The sequence below is a fragment of the Diplotaxodon limnothrissa genome, linkage group LG23 (genome assembly GCF_057381915.1).
Source record: "Diplotaxodon limnothrissa isolate DT_005_m linkage group LG23, D_limnothrissa_male_GT1.1, whole genome shotgun sequence".
NCBI classification, from domain to species: domain Eukaryota; kingdom Metazoa; phylum Chordata; class Actinopteri; order Cichliformes; family Cichlidae; genus Diplotaxodon; species Diplotaxodon limnothrissa.
Genome location: NC_140617.1, coordinates 28983930 through 29007861, shown reverse-complemented (window position 1 = coordinate 29007861; position 23932 = coordinate 28983930). Strand labels below are relative to the sequence as shown.

The window sequence follows — 23932 nt, the reverse complement described above, 5'->3', positions numbered from 1 at the left end:
GGCACCCCATCTGCAGCCTCTCTCCTTCTCCTGCAGGGATGAGCGTGTGGATGTTGCCGAGATGTGTGGCTTATGACATAGTATGACATTGTCATGCTACTCCACATATAATGTAATATATGAAATAACACAAAAAGAAAGAAAAAGATAAAAGATTCACATGAACAAGAGGAGCCTATAGAGATTCTTTGTAGCTGTTCTTGCAAAAGCAAAATGTGTTCGGCTTATGGACAGGTTTAGGTGCTGGCTGTTTTTAGTTTTCACTCAAGAAAAAAGCAGATATGATTTGCCCCCAAATCAAATTGATGTATCTGGCTTGTAGGGCTTAGATTATATAGGGCTGTGCAAAAGTCATGAACCATGCTTCACTTCTTTGTTTTGCTAAAAAAAAAATGGAAACTAGGTTATTTAGTGAAATGTGTGCAAACTTTCAGTATATAATAACAGTAAGTCAATTCACAACTATAACAAGCTTGAAAGTCAATATTTGGCATGACCCCCTTCATTCTTCAACACAGCCTGATCTCTTGTCGGCAGCTTTTCTGTAATTTCTTTAGAAATAGTTCTCCAGGCTTCTTGAAGGACATCCAAAGCTCATTTTGTTCTGTTCTCTTTCCAGATAATCCCACACTGCATCAATACTATTGGGTACGGGCTCCAGGGAGGCCAATCCATGACTAAGCTGTTATGACACAACACCAGTTCATCAGAGTGAGGTGCCTTTGCATGCTTGAATGATTCACAGGCCAGTGTTAGCTGTCTTAAAAAACAAAAACATTCATCTGAAAATAGGTATGAGTACTGGACTGAAAACAGGTAAAAAGAAAAAAAAAAGCAGACAATGTGCATAGAATAACTTTGAAATACCTTCAAAAACCTGGAGAACTATTGCTCAAGATCCCCACTAAAAATTAAGAGGGTCAATGGAAGTAAAGACTTGCAAATTAGGAATGAGTCAGCCCTGTCACGCGGGGTTCAGGTCACATGAGTCAGGACTTTGGGACAGTGTGGCAGTGTTTGTTGAGAAAGCTTTTCCTATAAAGGAAATGTTACTCGCATTCAGACTAAAGCTGCCTTCATTTCCCTGAAAGAGAGTAGAAAAATGACCTCCAAGGTCACAGGTAAATGGTAAATGGACCAATTCTTAAATAGCGCTTTTCTACTCTTCTGGAGCACTCAAAGCGATTTATACAACATGCCTCATTCACCCATTCGCACCCATTCATACAAGCACTTTTCTCTATTGTGATAATGGTGATGATATGAACTCAAATTTTGGTACAGATACAGCAAACTGTGCTCACAGACAGATTTCAACAAGTACGCACAGAGATTTCTCCAGATTCTGTGAATCTTTTGATAATATTATGTACTGTAGTCAATTTTATAGACACTGTTTTTTACAGAAAGGCAAACCTCTGCTCATCTTTACTTCTGAGAAACTCTGCCTCTCTAAGACGCTCGTTTCCTAGTCAGTCATGTTACTGACCTGATCCCAAGCAATGTAATAAGTTTGTCCAGCTGTTTCTTTTCAGTCCTACTTGCTTTTCTAGCCTTTTGCTGCCCAACTTTTTGAGACATTGAGTAAGTAGTTTTTATGACATTATAAAGGCAATAAAATATGGATTTCTTTGGAACTTTTTTGGAGTTGTGTCACACATATACACAGAAGTTTTTTTTCCCCAGCAGGCTTGCTGGTTGCACGGAAAAAGCGGAAGAGCCAAAATGTGAGTGATCACTTGACTCTGTTGTTGTTGATATCTGTGTCTACATCATCTGCCAGTTCAGTATCCCTTTCATTTTCCGTACACCTTCACTCTTGTCTTTTACAGCAGTGATGAAGGTTGAGATGGATGGGGTCCTGTCTGTCTACGTGTGCGTGCCTCCTCTAGTCTCTGGGGACATAAATACTTCATCCTGGGACCATAATGTTTTTGTAGATTCCCAGTAAAATCAACCATCTTAATAAGACTGCAATGACAAACAGTTTAGCAGTGATCAGAACTGAACTCTCTTTTGTCCAGAGAAGGCCACACATTTCCAGAATGATCATTCTATTTTGATTTCATGCTCTACAAATAAGAACTTAACACATCTAGTGGACAGTACTGAAAAACAGTATTTCTGTGTATGGCTTTTAACTTAGTGTTGTACAAAAGGCTTTTAACCTTCTGAAATCTAAGCATTCTCACTATATGAATATTTTTATAACTTTAACACAGCACAGAAGAATAGTTTCCTTGGTTTGAAGCGAGGGTGATTGACATATTGTTAAAGACCCCATGGTCTCAGTCAATCCTCTTCAGCTTTTGATATTGAAACCCAATCTCAGGACAAAGAGCAGAACTGTGCTTTTAATTCCTGGTACACCTAACAGCTGCGGGGATGACTGCATGGATTGTAATGTCAGAGGTATAAGTAGCCTTAAATGGGGCAAGCAGTGTAGTGTGACTCCTCCAAATGACTGTGGTATTAATTCATCTGTTCAGTGATACATACTTGATAGATCACATCGCATATTTTATTTAAAACCCTATAAACCCATATATAAAATAGGAATTTCTCATCATTATACTCACACTTTAGGGAAGTTTAGTCTGTGCTTGACATGATATTCCCGGTGTGTTAATTCAGCGCCGTCACAAAGGGGTCAAAGTTATGTGACCTGTATTCAAGGTCACATATCCGTGACGACAGGTTGCATGCAGTGTGTATCAGTGGCTTCGGCTGTCCGAAACGCTCCACTTGAAGAGATAGGGCAGAGAGCTGTTGTCTGAGAATGCAGGCAATATGTGTCAACACCAAATTCAAATCTGCCACGGAAGGAGACAATTGATAAGTGAACAAGCACCTGTGCTCGCAGGGGGAAATAAAAATACTAAGATGACGACATGGGTTTAGTGTTCATGTACTGCTCACCTATACTGTGTATCTTTTAGACACAACTGGAGAGGTGAGTAGTTTTTGATCACGTAGTTTGAAATCTGACGCCAGTTGTATGTTACGCATCTTGTTTCATGTTTTAAGTTTTTCCAACAATTTATAATCTTCTGAATCACCTACCTGTCCAGACTTGTACCACAAAGGGGCCTGAATTAAAATAAGTGTTATCACCTTATGAAATTTTTGTATTATTTCTCTTCAAATCACAGTGTTATATGGGTCTACATATAACTCATTTATCACTGAGAATAGATTTTTCAATTATTAATATGTGCTGAAATACAAACATACAAACATTTTTGACACACAAAAAGAGAGATGAAGCGCAGGGCGTGGAGCGTATTAATATGAGTTGTTAACAATGCTTGGTTACAAAAATTATGGTAGTTACTATGTTACAATTGTGTAACATTAACTGATGATGCAGTACTAAGATAATATATATATGGCCGTGTATCTGAAAGCCATGACATAGTCTTTTATCTTTTTAGCGTGAATTGCATTATCATGACACCAAACTCTTTGTTTCACTTCCATCTGTTGATCATCCCTCAGTATAAACCATTTTCTAATGTGTGACACTAATTTGACCCTATTTATGGGTCAGCGTGACTCATGAGGCAAGGAGCTTCAGCAGGCAGGGCGTCCTTTCTCTTCTAAAGGTTTAACTCAGGATATCTTTTAAGCTGAGTGATCCATCGCAGAGCTCGGCCCCCTTCTATCTTCAGCGAACCATAGCCTGTCAATGGGGAGCCTAACTTTATCTGGCCCAGTGTCATTGAAGCTGCTGGTATTTTTAGGGGGTGGCTTGCAGCGGCAGCAGCTGCAAAAGCATTTACTGCCCCCCACCACCAATTCCAGCTCACTCTCTCTCACACCACACTCTTTAGCTATTGGACAATGACAGTATCAGAGCTGACGCATAAACCAGGCACTCAGCTGAAAGGCTGTGGTCATTTTACTCCTTGCCACCTGCAACCCAACACCAGACTGAGGGGACACAACTAAGATATTACTATGACTCTGGACCACCAAATGTGAATGGAAGCTACCATTTTTCTCAGCTGCGTTGGTGTTGAGTGACTAGCAGGTGCTCCAAACAAGACAAACCAGGAAAACAAGGAACATGAGCAGAAGACTCTAAACGTGCTTCTTGAATGCTAACCTAACCAATGATCATCCAAGTAAACTGATGCCAGCTTGTATTTTTAAGAATAACATTTTAAGGCATCACAAGAGAGACAAATGCTATAAAGACAGCATTTCTTAAAGCGGTAAGTCTATCCTCTGAACTCTTTTTTTGTGTCACTGTGTAACTCTCTCCTGAAAATGCCTGAGGACGATCTTTTCTTTACATGTGCCAACAAAACATTCTAAGACTGACTGAGCTTGGGATGTGCCTCTACTTGTCATAAAGTTGTATGACTTTATGCTCTTTAGATGATTTCCAAGCGTGATGTGTCACAGAGAACAAATGGCTGCCGTTCTCAAAGCAAAAAGAAAGGTGGTGACAACACAGAGGAAACAAATGAGCCATGAAAAGAGACAAGTGGCAGCTGCATTACAAATGGAGGCTAAAGCTTTAGATCAGAGATGTCAAACTCATTTGACATTGTGTTTATCTATTAGTAAATTACTTTGGCTTAGCGTGAATGGTAATGGGGCAGATTTTTATCAGTCATAAAGGCTGTAAAACCTTTGAAAATACAGTTCTAAGTCAAAATCTATTACTTCCTTCGCATTTTCAAAAGCTGTCAAGTGGGCTCGATTTGAGTCCTTGCCGGGCCAATTCTGGCCCCCAGACTTTATGTTTGACACCCTTGCTTTATATACTGAATTGTTTAAGTTGTTGCTAGAATGTTACAATGAGCTGACAAAGAGAAGCCAACAGTAAGACTGCAAACAGCATTCTGTACACATGAATGTATATAAGGGATTAGTTGGTCCTAGTTAGTGACTGCAGGTGTGTTTGTGTGTGCTATGTGACACAGAGGCTCCAGCATCTTTTTTTGGACAGACTGCTTTATAAATACACTCTTCACTGAGCTACAGCACCAGCTGTGAGACAACCAAAAGTGTTTGCTCAATATCCACCTCGCAAAACCACTAAACTTCTTTACTTCAGCTTTGGGAACTATATTGAGTATTCAGAATTTTTTAAAATTTGATTTAATTCAGTTTTATTTAAATGGTGCCAAATAACAACAACTGTCACTTCAACACACTTTATATTGTAAGGTAAAAGCCCTACAATAATGGAGAGAAACCCCAACAATCAGAAGACCCCCTTGAAAAAAGCACTTGGCGAGAATGGAAAGGAAAAACTCCCTTTTAACAGGAAGGAACCTCCAGCAGAACCAAACTCAGGGAGGGGCGGCCATCTGCCGTGAAAGGTTGGCGATGGGAGGAGGAAGACAGGAAAAAGATACACCGTGGAATTAATGGAGATTGATCATTTTATTATATTTTATAAAACTGTTCACTCTGCATTCTGCTTTCAGTTTGAGTCAGATTACTGATGAACCCATCTGGGACACAATAACCACACAGTTACTGTTTAGATGGTGCTTTGGGGTTTGAACTCAAAAGCTGCACTCATGGCAGATTTTAATCATCTACTGAACTAATAATCTTCTTTCTCTTTCAGCTATTTACAAAACAGAAGAAGATCATTTTGAGAAGAAACTTCTTCATTCGACCCAAACAAAAGGTGACATCACCATGGATATTTTTGGTGGCGCACCTCGTGTTTTAGGCTATCCACGTCCTGTAGTGGCCCAGTGTGGAACAGATGCAACACTGAAGTGCCAAATCGGTGGAGACCCACGCCCAGATGTGATCTGGGAACGCAAAAATGTCCAGATCCTGTCTGAAGGACGCTACAACATCTCGGATGAGGGAAAGGTTTACTTGCTGACTATTACCAGAGTGACCCAGCAGGATGCTGGCCAGTACATCTGCAAGGCTAGAAATAGCATAGGAGAAACCTATGCAGCAGCCTCACTTAAAGTTGAAGGAGAGGCCCAGCAACAAGATGAGGACGCAAGACAGTTAGTGGTCAATGGTGGGGCACAGCCTATGCAAGAAAATGGAGAATTTGTGGGACACCTAAATGGCTACAATGCAGTGCAAAATGGTGAACACTGCAAGGCAAATGGAGGGGAACTGAATGGAGAATGGAACAGCAGGCTAAGCAAAAACCAAGCAGAGGTTGATCTGACATCTGATGACAGACCGCGATTCCTCATCAAGCCCCTGTCTCTGCGTGTGGATCGAGGCGAAGACGCTGCCTTCTCCTGTAAAATCTGGGGGACTCCTCTGCCAGAGGTGATTTGGGAAAAGGATGGGAAGAAACTCAATGACATCTTTGAGAGTTCTCACTTCAGCATGAGAAATGAAGATGGTGGCTGGTTCCAACTCAAGATATATCGGACACGTATGCCAGACAAAGGCGTCTACACCTGCAAGGCCGTCAACTGCCATGGTGAGGCGCTGGCTGGGGCCGTCCTTCTTGTCGAACCTGTACCAGAGCGAGGTGACAGCAAAACATCCTCGACTGGTCACACTAACAGCCAGTGGTCACCAAAGCACAGGGGTGGGAGGCCCAGTTTGTCAAGGATCACAGCAGAGCCACCTGTCGATGCATCAAAAGTGAAGAAATTTGCAGTAGCGGAGGGGAAACACGCCAAGTTTCGCTGCTTTGTAACAGGGAAGCCGAAACCTGAGATCATCTGGAAGAAAGATGGAGTTCCCCTAGAGCCTGACAGACGTCATCTGATATTTGAGGACAGAGAGGGCTACTACACCCTGAAGGTGCTGTACTGTAAAGTGCAGGACACAGGGTTGTATGTGTGTGCAGCATCAAACGCGCTGGGAAACACCCTAAGTGCAGTTCACCTGTCCGTCAAAGGTATGGCAACCTGTTCTTTTTTCTGCAACCTTCATGGAAGAACATGACATGTGATATTCTTCTTGAACAATATTTAACCCAAATAATGTTAGTCCTCTGTGTTCACTGAATGCTACAAGTAAATGGAAAAAGTGATTAAAAGAGTAACAGAAACCACAGAAGGTGATTAACATTGAAACATTATTATAAAACCTCTGAAAATAACCACCTACACAATTTAATCATGGCACCTTTTTCCATGTGATTTAACCAAGTACAATAACCCATTTTTGACCATGTCAAACCAACACATTTGGCGGCTTGATGTACTTACATTGACTTGAAGGGATTTAAGTATGTAGAGTGAAATTTGTTTTAATTCATTCTACACAAGGTAAAAACTTCAGGGAAACGCAATGAAATCTTGTTGTTTGAACACCTACTTTGTTAGTCAAGGCAATTACTGCTAGTCTTGCGTAATGAACCAATATGCAGGTTGATGATTTCATAGAGACAAACAACCATTTGCACTTACGTTCATGGGTAATTTAGAATCACCAATTAACCTAACTCCAATTACACACTGCAAACTAGGCAGATTGTGGATTTGAACCCAGGCCCTTGTTGCTGTGAGACAACAGCACTAACCATCACACCACCAAGCTGTCAATGCAGGCTTAACAAAATGATTACAAGGCTTGATGCAGAATTTTCTGTAGGTTTTTGTCCTTGACAGGTTAAACCACAATAAATAGCAATAGCATACACGTGGTGTGGGTGTAGCTGTCTGCCTCTTAAAACTCCAGCAATTTTCCTGCAGTTTGACATCTAATATGATCTTGTGAATTTCGTGAGTCCAGTCAACTAACCACGCTTACTAGATTGTATCATGTCATCTCAACAAGAACAAATTAAGTTGCTGAATTTCATGCAGATGCTACATGATTTAATTATGTTCACCTTAGAAACATGAAATTATTTAGTTGAAATTACAAGTTTGAATCTTTTACATGTAACAACCACCCAATTTCATTTTTTTGAGTGTAGAAAACATTTCATTGTACCAAATATTATTCCTTAAAGCAGATTAAATTGCTTTCATGCTGTTGGAACCTTTTGAATAACACAAAAGAAACGTCTTTCTTTTCAAGACATTAGTCACTGAAAATGGACAACTGAAATGAATATGTATATGTCCAGTTACAATAAATGAGGGCATATCTTAAACCATACTAATAAAACATTATACCATGAGCTGCAATTGTGAGGGCTGTGCATAGTTAGAATGCTACCCCATTCATATGTGATTCATTCTGCATCTGTGAGCTGCCTCTACCATAAGAGTCAGTTTAGTTAATGGGCTCAACATGCCAGTCATTAACATACAGATAACATGACGGAACATTACCACTGCTAATCACTGCTTGAAAACTATTATATGGTAGCAAAAGAGAATCAAAAATTAAGTGTTTGCGCTAAATTTTTTCGTTTCCACACATTATATTTTAATTATTATTTTGAGTTTGAGTTTTTCTAGGCCTGCTGCCAATGCAATGAATTTGAACTGTCTTCTAAATCTACGCTATAGCACTGCGAAACAGCTTCTTGTTTGGCATCTCCATCAATCCTTGCACACATGTACCCATATATATGTACGATTCATCCACTTTGGACCAAAGATAACGTTGTCCTTATTCTTCAGGCCCTGCCGTGCGGTTCAGGCGCCCGTTAAAAGACGTGGAGGTGAAAGAGCGGGACGTTGCCGTGCTTGAGTGTGAGGTACCTGATGAGTCACTCCCAGCTGCCTGGTACCTGGAAGACCAGAGGCTGATGCCCAGCAGTAAATATGGGATGGAGCAGAAAGGAACCAAACGAAGACTCACTATTCACGATGTGGGAACAGACGATGATGGAGTCTACCTCTGTGAGATGCCTGATGGAGCAAAGAGCATTGCTGAGCTCTCAGTTAAAGGTACACTATGAAAAATAGGCTATGGTGCATCAAATTATTGTAAAAAGGGATGGTATTTCTAGGACTAGTACTTCAGGAAGACAAAATTTCAATGCACACTTGCTTTATCGCATTAACTTAATGATATCCATTCATGTCATTATTTCAAGCTAAATGATCTCTGTATAAACACCTGCTAGCACAGTGTGTGGTCAAAGGGGGAAACTACCTGATGCAGCTTTTAAGCTTATTTTGAAAAACTATTTGCATTGATTTTTATCCGTACAGGTACTATTGTTCGTAAGCTTCCACGAAAACTGGAGGTCCTGGAGGGTGAGAATGCAGCCTTCTGCGTGGAGGTGGAGAACGAAGACATGGAGGTCCACTGGTTCAAAGACGGGTTGAAGCTACATGAAACACACCAAACAATCCTCAAGTCTTTTGGCAAAACTCACATTCTGGTCTTTGTCAACGTGGCCTATCACGACTCGGGAGTTGTGACATTTGTCGCAGGACGATCCAAGACTTCATCACGCCTCAAAGTCAAAGGTAATTTAGCAAACACTTTGTGTAAATGTTTGTTAAGGGTTTTTTTGCCTTGATTTGAAGAAGCTTTGCAGGTTGTGTTTGAGATTTAAATAAACATTTATTTCAGGTTTATTTGTTGCAGGATGATTTTGTCTTTTGTTACATTCAGTAGAGTGTTTTTGCTGGGGGTGAGAGTGGGAACTCTGATGGCAAATTTATTTTTAGAAGGAGTCATATGCAAAAATGTAGGCTCACTTGTCTAAATGTATTAATTTTAAGACAAAATGTGTTTTTATTTAATTATTTTTACATTTGTCTAATAATACATTACAATTATTGCTTCTGCTTGTATACTAATTAACTAACTAGTTTCAGTGAATTTAATGATGCCTTCTGACAATCAGCCTTTTATCAATCCACCCTTATTACATTCTTTATTCTTCTTTGTCTTTCAGCCACACGACACTGCCCACCTATCTGTCCGGTGGGAGTCAAAATGGATGTAGACAGACCCAACAGTGCGCTACTTAACTGGGATCCCGCCCCCAGTAGTCAGACCTCCACCCGCTCTGTGTTTGTGCTGGAGATGCAAGAAGTGGGTTCTCAGGAGTGGCAGAAGTGTTTCACCTCAGAGACCGCCACCTCAGCTGAGGTCACCGGTGACATTGTACGATGCGAGGGCAACTACCGTTTCAGAGTTTGCTGCATTAACAAATATGGACGAAGCGGCCATGTGGAGTTTCCCAAAGTTGTCCATCTGGGTGAGGAGCACACGGCGACAGATTTTACATACAGATATATTAAATGTCATTTTTTTAAAGTTTTACTTGAAACTCTTCTTTGAGGTGAATATAATTTTATTCAAAAACACTACAGTTTACTTTAAATATGAAACACAAAATTGTATACATTTTTAGGTAGAGCGTTTGTTTTTTTAACTTGCTGAGAAACCATGGGCATATAAATGTTAATAATTTTTCTTCTTTTAATTATGGTTATTTCAGTTATATTGTGCTTAAATTTGTTGTGGGTGTTTGATGTGGTCTCCAGTGTGGCAAAGAAAAGTGTTAAGGTTTAAGCGAACAAGGACATGTAGTTATATTTATCAGTGATAAACATAGATATTATGTAGACTGGAGTAAGAGAACTAATATGAAACTATAATGACAACCAAACAGCTGACAGTACTGTAAAATGACAATTTCCTTCTGCTAAATTTAACTTCCAGCACTTTCCTGTAATTTTCTAGAGTAAACTACGCATTATTTGTTGACTAATAATGTACGACATAGGATATGTTTATAGGACTAAATTGAGCAATTTAAAAATATGGACCAATATTTTTTTCTTTCAGACACCAATGATAAAATGACAATGAGTTTAAAAATAATCTTGCTTTAATGTCACAACAAGTCATGTATTAGTCATTTATGCACTGCCAGATCTGCTTGGATCAGCTGGTTGATGTTTTGTGGCAGTTCAGACATTGTTGCCAACAGGGAAGTTGCAGAGCGCCCTCTGGTGGCAGACTATGCAAGCTGTGCAAAATCAACACATAACATAGTAGAAAGACATTTTTCCTGTCTCTTCTTTACTTTTTAATTCTGTTGTAAATTCTGATGCCAATATATGTGCAAATAGCTAATATTATTAGGGCCAACATATCTGTCAGGCTTAATTGACTAATACCTGTACTGTACTTCTTCTGTACTTGCTAGTTCCTGGGCCCAAGATCCTCAGCCGCCTCCAAAGCTGTGAGGTTGTAGAAGGACAAGATGCTCACTTATCCATTGAATTGTCTGCCCCAATGGTTGGAACCTGGTTTCTCAATAGTGCTCAACTGCAGCACGGCGGACGATATTCAATACAACACAATCAAACAAAGCACTCAGTGGTGATCCATGAAAGTCGCATGACAGAGGATGAAGCAGAGGTCACCTTCATAGCTAACGGAGTCAGGGATTCCGCTGTGCTCAACGTTAAACGTAGGTGTAAAAACCTCTGAAAAACCTGTGATTGATGCATTTTTTTTAAGTTTGCTTATTTCTGTGTTCTTTTTTTTTTTCATCAGCTGCCGTGATGAAATTCAGTCCTCTGTCAGAGTTAGACAGCAAGAAAAAGGTGGACATAGGGGATGCCATTGTACTCTACTGTGAAGTCTCCCATCCGTTTGCAAAAGTATCCTGGTTCAAAGATGGCAAGGAGCTTCAGGTCTCAGATGGTCTAAACATCCAGGCGGATGGGAATATGAGGAGGATCGTGATCCAGTCAGCTGAGGAATCTCACTCTGGAGTTTACACATGTGAAACTTCAGGGGATGTCATCACATTCAATGTGGATGTTGCAGGTAATTGGTTTATGAACAGATGACATGCTGATGAGCTTCTTTAACATTAACATAGACATTAACATTAACATGGATATTAATTGACCATTTTGTTATATTTACTTAAAGAATCACATGTTAATTTTCTTATACAGGAAAATGCATACTTAATATACTATCTGGATTTCATATCATGAAAATACTGATGTTTCTTGGATTATTAAGTGACACTGAATATAAACAACTGTGTCTCTGACTGATTTTTATGTCTTGTAAGAAACCAAAACCTTGTTTAAAACCTGTGCTAACACATTTGGACCACATCTGGGCTTATTATTAAACCATACCAAGAATCACTCCAATTTTTAGAGGGCTAGTTCATGTAATACCTTGAGCTCCAGCCATTGACATGCAGTCTTCCTTCTACCCTGTTTTTAAGGTCCTCCGGTGGATTTCAGTCCGGTCGCTGAGGATGACCTTCATAAGAGCAGCATGGAGTTGGACCCTGTGGTGCTGGTCTGCCATGTCTCCAGAGATGATGCTGAAGTTGTGTGGTAAGACTGAAGAATTCCTGTTTGCAAATAAAGACAGATCTGTAGATCTGTAAAGTCTGTAGTCTTCTGTGTTTCCAGTGTCTAACTGTTCAAATACTTCCTGCATCATTTTGTTTACTGCACAATCAACCTCTTAGTAGGACACAGGTTTTTTTTTAATGTAACTAAAACAAACTCTTTGAGACTCTTTACAGTTATCTGTGTCTGTGTCCCAGGTATAAAGACGGCTGTGAGATCAAGCCCAGTGACAACATAACTCTGCAGGCAGAAGGAACCATGAGGAGGTTAATTATCCGCTCTGCAGAAACCTCAGATGCTGGAAGTTATACTTGCCAGGCAGGAAACAGCAGCATGGAGTTCACAGTCAATGTCCGAGGTACACTGACCTTTCTCCTCCAACTCCTGTTGGTAAAAACAAAAGGCATTTAACAACATATTTTGGCTGTGTTTTGGCCCTGAAGTTTTAAAATGAGAATAAAAAGATTAAAGGTGGCATTGTGGAACAAACAGATTATTAATTCATTGTGAGCACCATTTGACCTCGCTCTTATTACTCAAACAAAAAACACAGAGCCTCCAGTGATGATAGTGGAACCTAAAGACGATGTGGTGATTGAGAGCTACATCTCAGAGGAGATCCACCTGCAGTGCGAGCTGTCTCGCTCCAGGGGGAAGGTGCGATGGTTCAAGGATGGCCTGCAGGTGGCAGAGAGTGAAAACATCCAGCTGATATCAGAAGGCCCTTACAGGAGGCTGACAATTCTCTGCAGCTCAGAGGAGGATGCTGGAGAATATGTCTGTGAAACAGATGGAGACTCCATCTTCTTCCAACTTGGTGTTAAAGGTAAAACTTTAGTGCTCACCTCTTCTAACAGATATCAAATTGAAACATAGAGAATCTACAAAATAAGTTTAAATGCTTATTTTTTTTAATATCTTTCACTTGTACTAGATCCACCAGTAAGAATCATTTATCCCAGTGAATCAGAGCTGGAACTGACTCACTTGGCATCAGAGAGGCTGGAGCTCAGCTGTGAGATCTCAAAGGCGGATGCTCCTGTGCGCTGGTTCAAAGACAGTCTAGAAGTAGAGGCAGGGCACAACTTGATCCTGGAGGTGGACGGGGCCCAACGGAGGCTCATTATACCCATAACCACTGTGCACGACACGGGGGAGTATGTATGTGACACAGAAGATAACTCTTTGGCTTTCCTAGTAACTATTACAGGTAAACAGGCATACATTCAGTCTAATTATTTATGGTCTATACATGGTCACTCAGTAAACGAATCATCACATTACATTTTACATACTTTATTTCTCTTTGCTTCACTTAGAGCCACCAGTAACACTAACTTGCCCCAAAGACATAGCTGAAAAACTGGAGAGTCTTGCTGGCAAACCAGTGATTCTAGAAATTGAGGTGTCCCGACCAAATGCAGAAGTCAAGTGGCTGATAAATGGTGAAGAAATTCAGCAAAGCAGCAATGTCACCATCACAGAAGATGGGCTCATTCGTCGTTTGACAATTCACTCTCCCACTCCTGAGGATTCTGGCAAATACACTTGTGACGCTATGGATGATAAAATTGATTTCCAGGTTAAAGTTTCAGGTAAGATGCAGCAATTGCCTCGGTATGAGTTTTCTGACCCATTGTGAAATTTAAAGATAAATGTTCAATTCTGTGTCCTCAGAGCCACCAGTAAAGATTTTAAGAAAGTCAGAGATCAAGAACAACCTAAAGTTCTTGATTTCTGATGACATTGTGCTGGAGTGTGAGCTCTCCAGAGCCAATGCTGTTGCCAAATGGTACAAGGATGGCTGTCGTGTTCAGGGTGATGAAAGGTTCTGTGAAGAGGAAGAAGGTCCTTTCCGCTCGCTCGTCATCCTCAATGCTGAACTCGAAGATTCAGGAGAATATTTTTTGGATGTCGGAGATGACAGTATCAGCTTCCAAGTTACAGTAGAAGGTAAGGTTAATATGGCTGAATGTATTTTTCTTCTTTTTTAATTTTTTCTTAGAAAGCAGTCGTGCATATTTGTTTAATATGCACATTGAAATACATATCCTGGTCAAAAAGGACTCCAGGTTTCCTCACATGGTTACTGCAGACGAAAACAATGCCATCCATGGTAAATACAGTCCCAATCAAAAGTTTAAGACCACTTGGAAATGACAAAATATCATATTTTGCATGGTTGCATCTTAACAAGGTTCCAGGTAGAGCTTCAACATGCAACAAGAAGAAATGGGAGTGAGACAAAACATTTTTTTGAGCATGCAATTTATTGAAAACAACACTTAAAATGAAACAGGCTGTTTTACAGGAAAAAGCACCTACTTTGTTTTTCTGCTGTAGCTTCCGTATTTTGCTTTTTAAAAAAATGTTTTTTCATGTGTTGTGAGACCAACGCATCGCCTTGAAAGGTCTGTTTGTGAAGTGTTTGAGTGCGTGCGTGTTTAAATGATGGTATTTCATTTGATGTAGCCACATATAGGCCTAACACTCCACCCAGTGTTTCACAGTTATGACTGATGTCGTTTTATTCTCGTTTATTGCAGAGCAAAAGTATTTTTTTGCTCTGGTCAGAGGGCCCGGTGGTGCCAGTGTCCGGCAGCCTCGCCTCTGTCAGTGCGCCCCAGGGTGGCTGTGGCTACAATGTAGCTTGCCATCACCAGTGTGTGAATGTGTGTGTGAATGGGTGGATGACTGGATGTGTAAAGCGCTTTGGGGTCCTTAGGGACGAGTAAAAGCGCTATATAAATACAGGCCATTTACCATTTACCTACTATGGTGCATAAAAAAACATCACAGGTGGGATCTGCTTGTCATGCCAGTAACACTGGAAACCATCAAGATTTTTTCTCATCAGAAAATAAAACTTTCTACCACCTTTCAGTGTCTCATGTCCAAACGGTCAGTTCTGTGGCGTTCAAGGAGACGAGGCCTTTGAAGATGTTATTTTGTTTTTGAAGCCCTTCAGTCTCATATGCTGTCTGAAGGTTATGGGGCTGCAGTCAGCACCAATAAAGGCCTTAATTTGGGTCAAGGATCGTCCAGTGTCTTGACGGACAGCCAATTGGATCCTCTGGCTCAGTGCTGGTGAAATGTTTTTGGGTCTTCCATCATAACCCTCAGGTTCATTTAAGAAATTCCAAATGACTGTCTTACTGCGTCCCACCTCAGCAGCGATGGCACTCTGTGAGAGGCCCTGCTTATGCAGTTTAACAACCCGACCATGTTCAAAAAGGGAACTTTTTTGACTTTTTAAGATCCTACCATGCAAATATGAGTTTTTGCCATTTTTCAAGGGGTCTTAAACTTTTGACTGGGACTGTATCTGGTTAGACACCATGTTACTAAGATTTTTAAGCGAAGTAAAATAGTCAAATTTTTATTTGAACTTAGAGGTTATACGGGCTTTTATATCTTTATGCCTGCAGTTTAACTAATAGGTGTTTCATCTAGCTTTATTGACACTGTCAATAGAAAATTGTACTTAGTAGTCAGTATAGACTTTTAATAAAATAAGTTTGCATATGATAGAATACTGCATGATGACCTCTTTATAACTCAGACTGTTTTTAGTTCACTGTGACCCGTTATCATGCAGGGAAGGAGCAGTACCTATTAGTGCTAGATAAGAGCTTAACGAGCAGTTTCACTTCATGCCAGGTAGAGAAGCCTCTCCTGGCACACACGCACACACACACGCGCACACATCCACATTCCAATGTAATAAACGAATGCACCTACTGTTGTATATAAATAAAGACCAGGACAGTGGCAGAGCGCGAGTCCTTGAGCCACTGCGAGCACTCTGTGACTGCCCTTGCAAGTAAAAACTGCAGCGTGTGTGTTTCTACTCTCTGACTCTCATGCTGAAGAAGTGTCTTTAGAATATATCTCTTGACAGACACATAGAGCTGGGTATCATCTGCATAGCAATGCAATTGTATGCTATGGTTTCTAATGTTACTGCTTAAGAGGAGCATTTATAATGTAAATAGAATTCGTCGGCACAACTGGAACTCCGATCTACATGAACAGAATGTCTCTGAGAGACTCCGTTCTGTCAGAGGCCATGACAAGGTTATTCATAACCTCCATGTCAATGCTGTTTCTGTGAGGAATTCTGAAGTGTTAAGTTTTATACATACCATTCCAATGAAGATAAGCAGTTAGCTGTTTTTCAAGTACTTTTTAAATATTTATTTAAATAAAAGGTTAAACTTATTTTTTGAAAGGGATAAGGCTAAGCATCTTGCCTTGGACTTTTTGAAAACATTTTTGAAAACATTTCAAAACGGCAGCTAGTATCTGGCAGGATCAAGTAGTTATAATTTTGGCTTCCACTGGCATGATATTATCACAAAAGAGCTATCTCTGTATGTACATTTTTTTCAAAAGGATATTTCTGGCAAAACTTTGCATGAATTAATCCATCTTCTTCCCTCAGAGCCTCCAGTGACCATTGTTGGAAACTCAAATGACCTTGAATACCAGGAGATGATGGCAGGCGATGACCTGATCCTGGCCTGTGAGGTATCTCGTGCTAATGCCCCTGTCCAGTGGTATTGTAATGACAGGCTTCTCACCAGTGATGACCGGACCTATATTGAAAGCTATGGGACACTGAGGAAAATCATCATTTCCTGTGTTCAGCCTTCCGATTCTGGAAAGTATGTGTGTGACGCTGTGGATGACAAGATGGTCAGCGTTATACGCATTCAAGGTATGAATCCACAAAATAAGCCTTCACAGCTTTAAAGAAGAGAAAAAAGGTCATATAACTTTCTTTTAAATTTTCTTTTCTATCAAAGAGACTCCAGTTACATTTGTGAACAAGGAGGATGACATTGTTGTGACGGGTTACGAAGCAGAGAGCGTGACCTTGACAAGCTATGTTTCCAAGGAAAGCGCTCTAGTGCGCTGGATGAAAGACTGGTCGCCCGTTGAAGGTGATCGTTACCGAGCACTCATGGAGGGCCATAAACGCACTTTTACTATCGAGCCTTTGAGACGCTCTGATGCCGGCGAGTACACATGTGACATCAACACAGACCAGATGCACTTCAGCCTGCTGGTGAAAGGTTAAAATTTTGTTTTGCATTTTGAACAGCTATGTACACTCAACAAAAATATAAACGCAACACCTTTGTTTTTGCTCCCATTCCCCATGGGATGGACGTAGAGACCTAAAATTCATTCCAGATACACAATATAACCATCCCTCCCAAACAGTGGTCACAAATCAGTCCAAATGTGTGGTAGTGGGCACATCTGCTATATTGAGATAATCCATCCCACCTCACAGGTGTGCCACATCAGGATGCTGATCTGACATCATGAGTAGTGCACAGGTGTACCTCAGACTGCCCACAACAAAAGGCCACCCTGGAATGTGCAGTTTTTTGCGCTATTGGGGGTCTGGGGACCCAGAACCGGTCAGTATCTGGTGTGACCACCATTTGCCTCATGCAGTGCAACACATCGTCGCATGGAGTCTATCAGATTGTCAATTGTGGCCTGTGGAATGTTGGTCCACTCCACTTCAATGGCTGTGCGAGGTTGTTGGATATTCGTGGGAACTGGTACACGCTGTCGTATACGCCGGTCAAGCACATCCCGAACATGCTCAATGGGTGACATGTCCGGTGAGTATGCTGGCCATGCAAGAACTGGGACATTCTCAGCTGCCATCTGCCCTGAACAATGTGAACCATGATTCATCCGTGAAGCGCACACCTCTCCAACGTGCCAGACGCCATCGAATGTGAGCATTTGCCCACACAAGTCTGTTATGGCGACGAGCTGGAGTCAGGTCAAGACCCCGATGAGGACGACGGGCATGCAGTTGAGCGTCCCTGAGACGGTTTCTGACAGTTTGTGCAGAAATTGTTTGGTTGTGCAAACCAATTGTTCCAGCAGCTGTCTGGGTGGCTGGTCTCAGACGATCTTGGAGGTGAACCTGCTGGATGTGGAGGTCCTGGGCTGGTGTGGTTACACGAGATCTGCGGTTGTGAGGCCGGTTGGATGTGCTGCCATATTCTCTGAAACGCCTGTGGAGACGGCTTATGGTTGAGAAATGAACATTCAAAGCACGGGCGACAGATCTGGTTGACATTCCTGCTGTCAGCATGCCAATTGCACGCTCCCTCATTGCTGTGGCATCTGTGGCATTTTGCTGTGAGACAAAACTGCACATTCCAGGGTGGCCTTTTGTTGTGGGCAGTCTGAGGTACACCTGTGCACTACTCATGATGTCAGATCAGCATCCTGATGTGGCACACCTGTGAGGTGGGATGGATTATCTCAATATGGCAGATGTGCCCACTACCACACATTTGGACTGATTTGTGACCACTGTTTGGGAGGGATGGTTATATTGTGTATCTGGAATGAATTTTAGGTCTCTACGTCCATCCCATGGGGAATGGGAGCAGTAACAAAGGTGTTGCGTTTATATTTTTGTTGAGTGTAGAAAGCCTCAGTCTGGCCTATCTTCTCATATCAACTTTGATTTTCTGTATTACAGAAATGAGAATTAAGTTCACAAAGCCGCTTAGAGACACTGTGGCCCACGCTGATGGTATGGTGACCCTTCGGTGTGAGGTGTGCAAGCCAAAAGCGGACGTCCAGTGGTTAAGGAATGGAGTAGAGGTGGTCCCAAACAGGAGATTCTCCATTAGGGCAGATGGAGTCGAAAGAAGCTTGACCATTCATCGTCTATCTCGAGAGGATGCTGGCGAGTATACCTGTGAGTCCAGAGATGACCGGACTGTTGCAAAACTGAGGGTAGAAAGTAAGTATGCATTGAAATAGAGTTCCTCTCCTCTTTTCAATGAGATAGCAGCTTCATAACTTTTGTCTTTTCAGTGCCCCGAGTCATTGAGTTCCTCACTGAACTCCACAACACTACAGTGCTGGAAGGAGAAGATGCAACCTTTAAGTGTGTGGTTTCCCCAGAGGATGTCCAGCTGGTCTGGCTCATGGACAATGAGCCTATCACTCTGGGTGATCGTTTCCAGGCAACCCACAATGGCCTGTGCCACACCTTGGTGATTAAAAAGTGCCAGATGCTGGACTGCTCAAAAATTACAGCAGAAGCTGAAGGACAAATGAGCAAAGCCAGCCTCAAAGTTCAGGGTAAGGCCAATCGTCAAGGTTAAAAGAGATTAAAATCCATCCATCTATCTTCTATCTGTGATCATCAGATGATCAGCAGTTGATCATTTTTTTCTGACTCTTGTAATGTTAAGAGGCTCAGGTCATGTTTACTAAGAAAATGGAAGCTGTTATGGCAGAGGAGTTTGGTGATGCCACCTTGGAGGCAGAGATTAGCCTGGAGGCCGGTGAGGTCCAGTGGATGAGGCAGGGGGTGGTTATCCAGTCTGGTCCTCGACACACGCTGGCCCAGAACGGCTGCAAACGCAGTCTCACCATCCACAACCTGACTCTGTCGGACAGGGGGACTTACCGGTGCGAGACTCTGCATGACCGGACGCAGGTCAAACTCAATGTAGAACGTAAGTGAACTGCAGCAGATAATGCCGATAATGCAGTTGTGTCATTAGGGTTAGGGTTTCTACCGCACTATTGATCTCAGGTTTCAATCCCTCTTAGTATACTTTAATCTGAGATATATTTTATCAGACTCATCCAGGGCATTAGGTCTCAAAATCATAGCTAGACTGGGCTTCAAAATGGTTAGATTAGATTTGGAAACTTCAGATTTTTCTGCACCATTTTATGATATTTTGATTTTTTTTAGTTGAACTCATCATATTTGCTCAAAGCACGAGTAAAAATATTGAATGAAAAAAGCATTTTCTTAATTTTTGTGTTAATTATGTTTAATTTGTATTTTTTTTAATGCTATAACTATATACATCTAGAAACTGTTGTTTTTTCTGTGAAGTGTTTTTTTATTAGTGTGTGTTAATTTGATTTAATTTGTTTTTGTTTTTCATATTTTAACAGGCTGATGCTCTTATCTCGTATCTGTCTCAAATTACAGATCCTAATTCATTTTTATGGGAAGAGACACCAGTGAAGTTTTCAGGATTTTAAAACATGCAAAAAGAAAAAAAACACCTTACCACTTTTCAGAAAAGCACATATAGAAAAGTATATAAAGCCAAAAATATGCAGCAATCATATAATATATGTCCAAACAACTTAAGACGATAAGAAGCATTTTGGAGAAAGCTCATGTTGATTTGAAATGCAACAAGCCTTTTTGTTTATTTTATAAATAGCGAGTGAAGAAATGAACTTTTCCTAAAATTGCTTATTGTGTCTGGATTTAACTGTTCAAACCTAACTGCTGTGTGAATAAATAAGATAAAAGGAGGCAGAAAGAACACTAGCCAGATACTTCCAGTACTTACTCGGCTCTGAAGACTATAAAACAAGACATTTCAGAAGCCAGCGTACCATGTGACTTTGTGATTGGTATCTCTTCTGACACAGATGAGTTCGGGCCTAAAGAACAGTACACACTGAAGGTGTTTTTCACAGCATGTCAGAGTGTAAAGAAGTACTAAGAATAGCCGAGCCAGACCTGTAAGTGTGAAAAGGTTTTTGAAACACAGCCATACTGTTATTCAGCCGTGTACAAGAGTGACACAGTGACAGTGGACTGCTCCTGCTAGTGTTTTTGTAACATGATAAACTGAGCTCTGTCTATATTTGCACAACCTTCAGTTGTCCTTGAAACACAATCTTGGCTTTCAAATGCATATCAGCAAAATACAGTTTGCAAAAAAAAAGAATTCTCTCAGTTTTTTAAAATAATTTTTTCAATGATTTAATAGATATTTATTCGATTTATAATTTGATAATGATGGTATCCTCTCACCTCTCACCGCTTTCACTAATCTACTCTTGTGCAGCCCGTAAAATCGCCATCCGCAAAGGTCTGACTGACCAAGAAACCTTTGAACGAGAGACTGCCTCCTTTGTGGTGGAGCTGTCACACACAGATGTGGAGGGCAGCTGGCAAAAGGACGGCATTCGGGTCAAGCCAAACAATCAGTGTAGGGTGAGCACCAATGGACGAGTTCACGGCCTCACCTTGTCCAACCTTACTCTGGAGGACACAGGCACCATCGCCTTCTCAGCTGAAGGAGTGCGCACCACAGCGAGGCTCACAGTCAAAGGTAAATACAAGCCCGTGAAGCTCACTGGTTTCACTTTTTTCACCTTCATCAAGTAGTTCACTGACTGATTGACTGGACTGACTAAACTGACAGAAACACCAGTGTCCATCTTGAAACCACTGGCTGATGCCCGTGTGGAGGAGGAATTTCCTGTCACCCTGGAGTGTGAATTCTCCCGACAAAATGTTGAAGTCAAATGGTTTAAGGTAAAATCAACCAGTAAATACTCTCAGTAATCTTGCCCTTATTTTGTCTTATTATACCAGCAAGGTGACAGTTTTAAGAATGATATAATGAATAAAGAATGCCTTTGACTTTTTTTTTCTATGACTCAGGATGGTTCGGAGCTAAAGCCGGGGAAAAACTGTCGGATCTACTCAATGGGTCGTAAGAGGTTCTGTCAAATCCTGCAGTGCTCCCGGGCAGATTCTGGCACCTACACATGCGACACAGGGGAAATCAAAACGTCCTGTTCGCTGGAGGTTTATGGTAAGCCTCTGATCAGATACTGGCTTAACACAACTCATTTTGAACCAACTGGAGCCAGTGAGTAGCTGGGGTAAAGCTTATACAATACCTCCATCTAGTGGTTTTAAGGAAAATAACTTTTTTCTTCTTTTGCCATCTGATCTTTTTGCCGTCTTTAACTAACTTGCAGAGCATGAGCTGGAGATAGTGCAGGATTTGGAGGATCTTTACATCCAGGAGGACCAGAATGCTGTCTTCATGTGTGATGTTTCTCTGGAGGACGTGACAGGGGAGTGGTACAAAGACGGCCACAGGATCCGACCAACCAGCTCCATCAAGATCCGCACTGAAGGTCAGAGAAGGCAGACATTTCTATGAGACTTAGAAATCAATCATAAAATCATAAATAATACAAGAGTAAAATACCATAATCTGCTCCAGAACAGGTTAAGTTTCAGATTGGAGATCAATAGGTATGAAATCACTGCCTACTGACCAATCGGTTCTCCAGAAAATGGCATCACCATCCATGGAAAAACCCTCAAACCTCGTTTGGAGAGGAGAAGGATTTAAATTTCTCTATTTGTAGTTTTAGCGGTACCTCTGGTGGTGGCACGACCTTGGAAAGAGCAAAAGACCACTTGTACACTGTTGGCAAGTCTGAGAATTGTTGCTCTCTTCCAGGGACCAAACACTTCCTGCTGATGTGTAACATTAAAGCTGAAGATGCTGGAGAAATCCGCTTTGTAGCCAGGGATGTTGAATCTACTGCCTACCTTGAGGTAGAGGGTAAGTTAATTCTTTATCTTCAGAATATTTTACTGGCCTTTTTCTTGGACATATCAGTGACTTAAAATCATCTATATGTTGAATTTCCTCTTGTTTCAGAACTTCCAGTTTCTATTGTAAAGCCCTTGCGAGACAGAACAGCTCTGGAGAAACATCGTGTGATCCTTGAATGCACCGTCTCCTCGCCTCACTGCAGCGCTACCTGGTACAAAGGCAGGGAGGAACTGGTTTCCTCAGACCGACTGGAAATCCTGGCTGATGGCTGCTCCCACAAACTGGTGATTCAGCAGGTGTCTGTGGAGGATGAGGGCACCTACAGCATTGAGGTCGGAGAGCACACCTCCAAAGCCAAACTGATGGTGGAAGGTAAGTTGGGGCGGAAAGCTAAAGCGGAACACCCTAAATACATTTTTGTCAAACTGATTTATTCTGTGTTGCTCCAGCCCAGGCTCTTGTGATGGTGAAAGAGCTAGAGGACGTGGAAGTGATGGAGGGAGAGCCAGCGACTTTCCAGTGTGAGTTATCAGTCGCCATAAATAAGCCTCCGGTTTGGACTTTGAATGGAGAGAACCTTAAACCGGGGCCCTCTGTCCGCCTGGAAAACCACGGGACAGTCCACAAACTCATCCTGAAGAGCACCAGCGTGGACATGAGCGGCACGGTGAAGTTTACTATGGGAAAGGCGAAGAGCAGCGCCACGCTCAACGTAACAGGATGATTGAAATGTAGTATGATTGTGGAACCAAAGTAACACCTGAGAAAATGAAGTGGGGAAAAAACCCAAAAAACCCCCTGTGGAAATTGCCACTAAAACTCTTAAATTAGAATATACTTTTTTTTTTTTTTACATTGTAGATCATATTTATTTGCTGTTTACATCACAGTAACTTTTATTTCAATAAAAAAACTCCCAAATAAAACCCATTTAAAAATTGCTCCATGGAAACATCTGTTGGATTTTAAAGCCTTCTCATAACTTCAGAGAAGCTAAATGTGTGGAGATTATTTTGGGTGGAAAATACTTGTGTATTTGAAAAATTCTTGGAAGCACCAGAATGAAAATGCTTTTAAGGAAAAAAATGTTTTACTTGATCCGAGCAGTTCTAGATGGCAACCGCTGGCTATGTGGATGTTTGTTTGTTTTTTTAAATAAATCTTGAGCCATCTCTTTGTTTATCAGGGTCAATTGCAGCCCTGCACAGCCTTTTCTGAGTTTTCCTTCCTTTTTTTTTTTCTTTAAAAAAAAGAAAAAAAGCTTGACAGCCACCTTTCCACTGAGATTTCTGATGAGGCTTCAGGGAACAGTAGATGATCAGC

The 23932-nt window shown here is 41.3% G+C and overlaps 1 protein-coding gene across 2 annotated transcripts; it reads left to right on the top strand.

Annotated features, from left to right (window-relative positions):
• The first annotated feature begins 3819 nt into the window (after positions 1-3819).
• obsl1a (obscurin like cytoskeletal adaptor 1a) lies at positions 3820-23898 on the top strand. Of its 2 annotated transcripts, none has more exons than XM_085348333.1 (25): positions 3820-4217; positions 5591-6853; positions 8535-8804; positions 9072-9332; positions 9767-10072; positions 11030-11296; positions 11383-11658; positions 12077-12191; positions 12407-12567; positions 12763-13035; positions 13144-13419; positions 13529-13804; positions 13887-14162; positions 16654-16929; positions 17018-17287; positions 18733-18999; positions 19074-19343; positions 19457-19723; positions 21092-21358; positions 21452-21564; positions 21694-21847; positions 22017-22178; positions 22511-22615; positions 22715-22981; positions 23059-23898. In XM_085348333.1, exons 2-25 carry the CDS (start codon positions 5665-5667, stop codon positions 23331-23333), a joined length of 6639 nt encoding a protein of 2212 aa, XP_085204459.1. In that variant the 5' UTR covers positions 3820-4217; positions 5591-5664; the 3' UTR covers positions 23334-23898. The 2 variants fall into 2 exon arrangements, with proteins under 2 accessions (XP_085204459.1, XP_085204460.1); XM_085348334.1 differs by having other exon boundaries at positions 23064-23211.
• The last annotated feature ends 34 nt before the right edge of the window (positions 23899-23932 follow it).

Bases quoted from the DNA above. Each gene is read 5' to 3' on its own strand.
- obsl1a (XM_085348333.1), top strand. From the start codon at position 5,665: ATGGATATTTTTGGTGGCGCACCTCGTGTTTTAGGCTATCCACGTCCT. The intron at 11,659-12,076 runs GTAATTGGTTTA...CCTGTTTTTAAG, and splicing joins ATTCAATGTGGATGTTGCAG to GTCCTCCGGTGGATTTCAGT. The intron at 19,724-21,091 runs GTAAGTGAACTG...ACTCTTGTGCAG, and splicing joins GGTCAAACTCAATGTAGAAC to CCCGTAAAATCGCCATCCGC.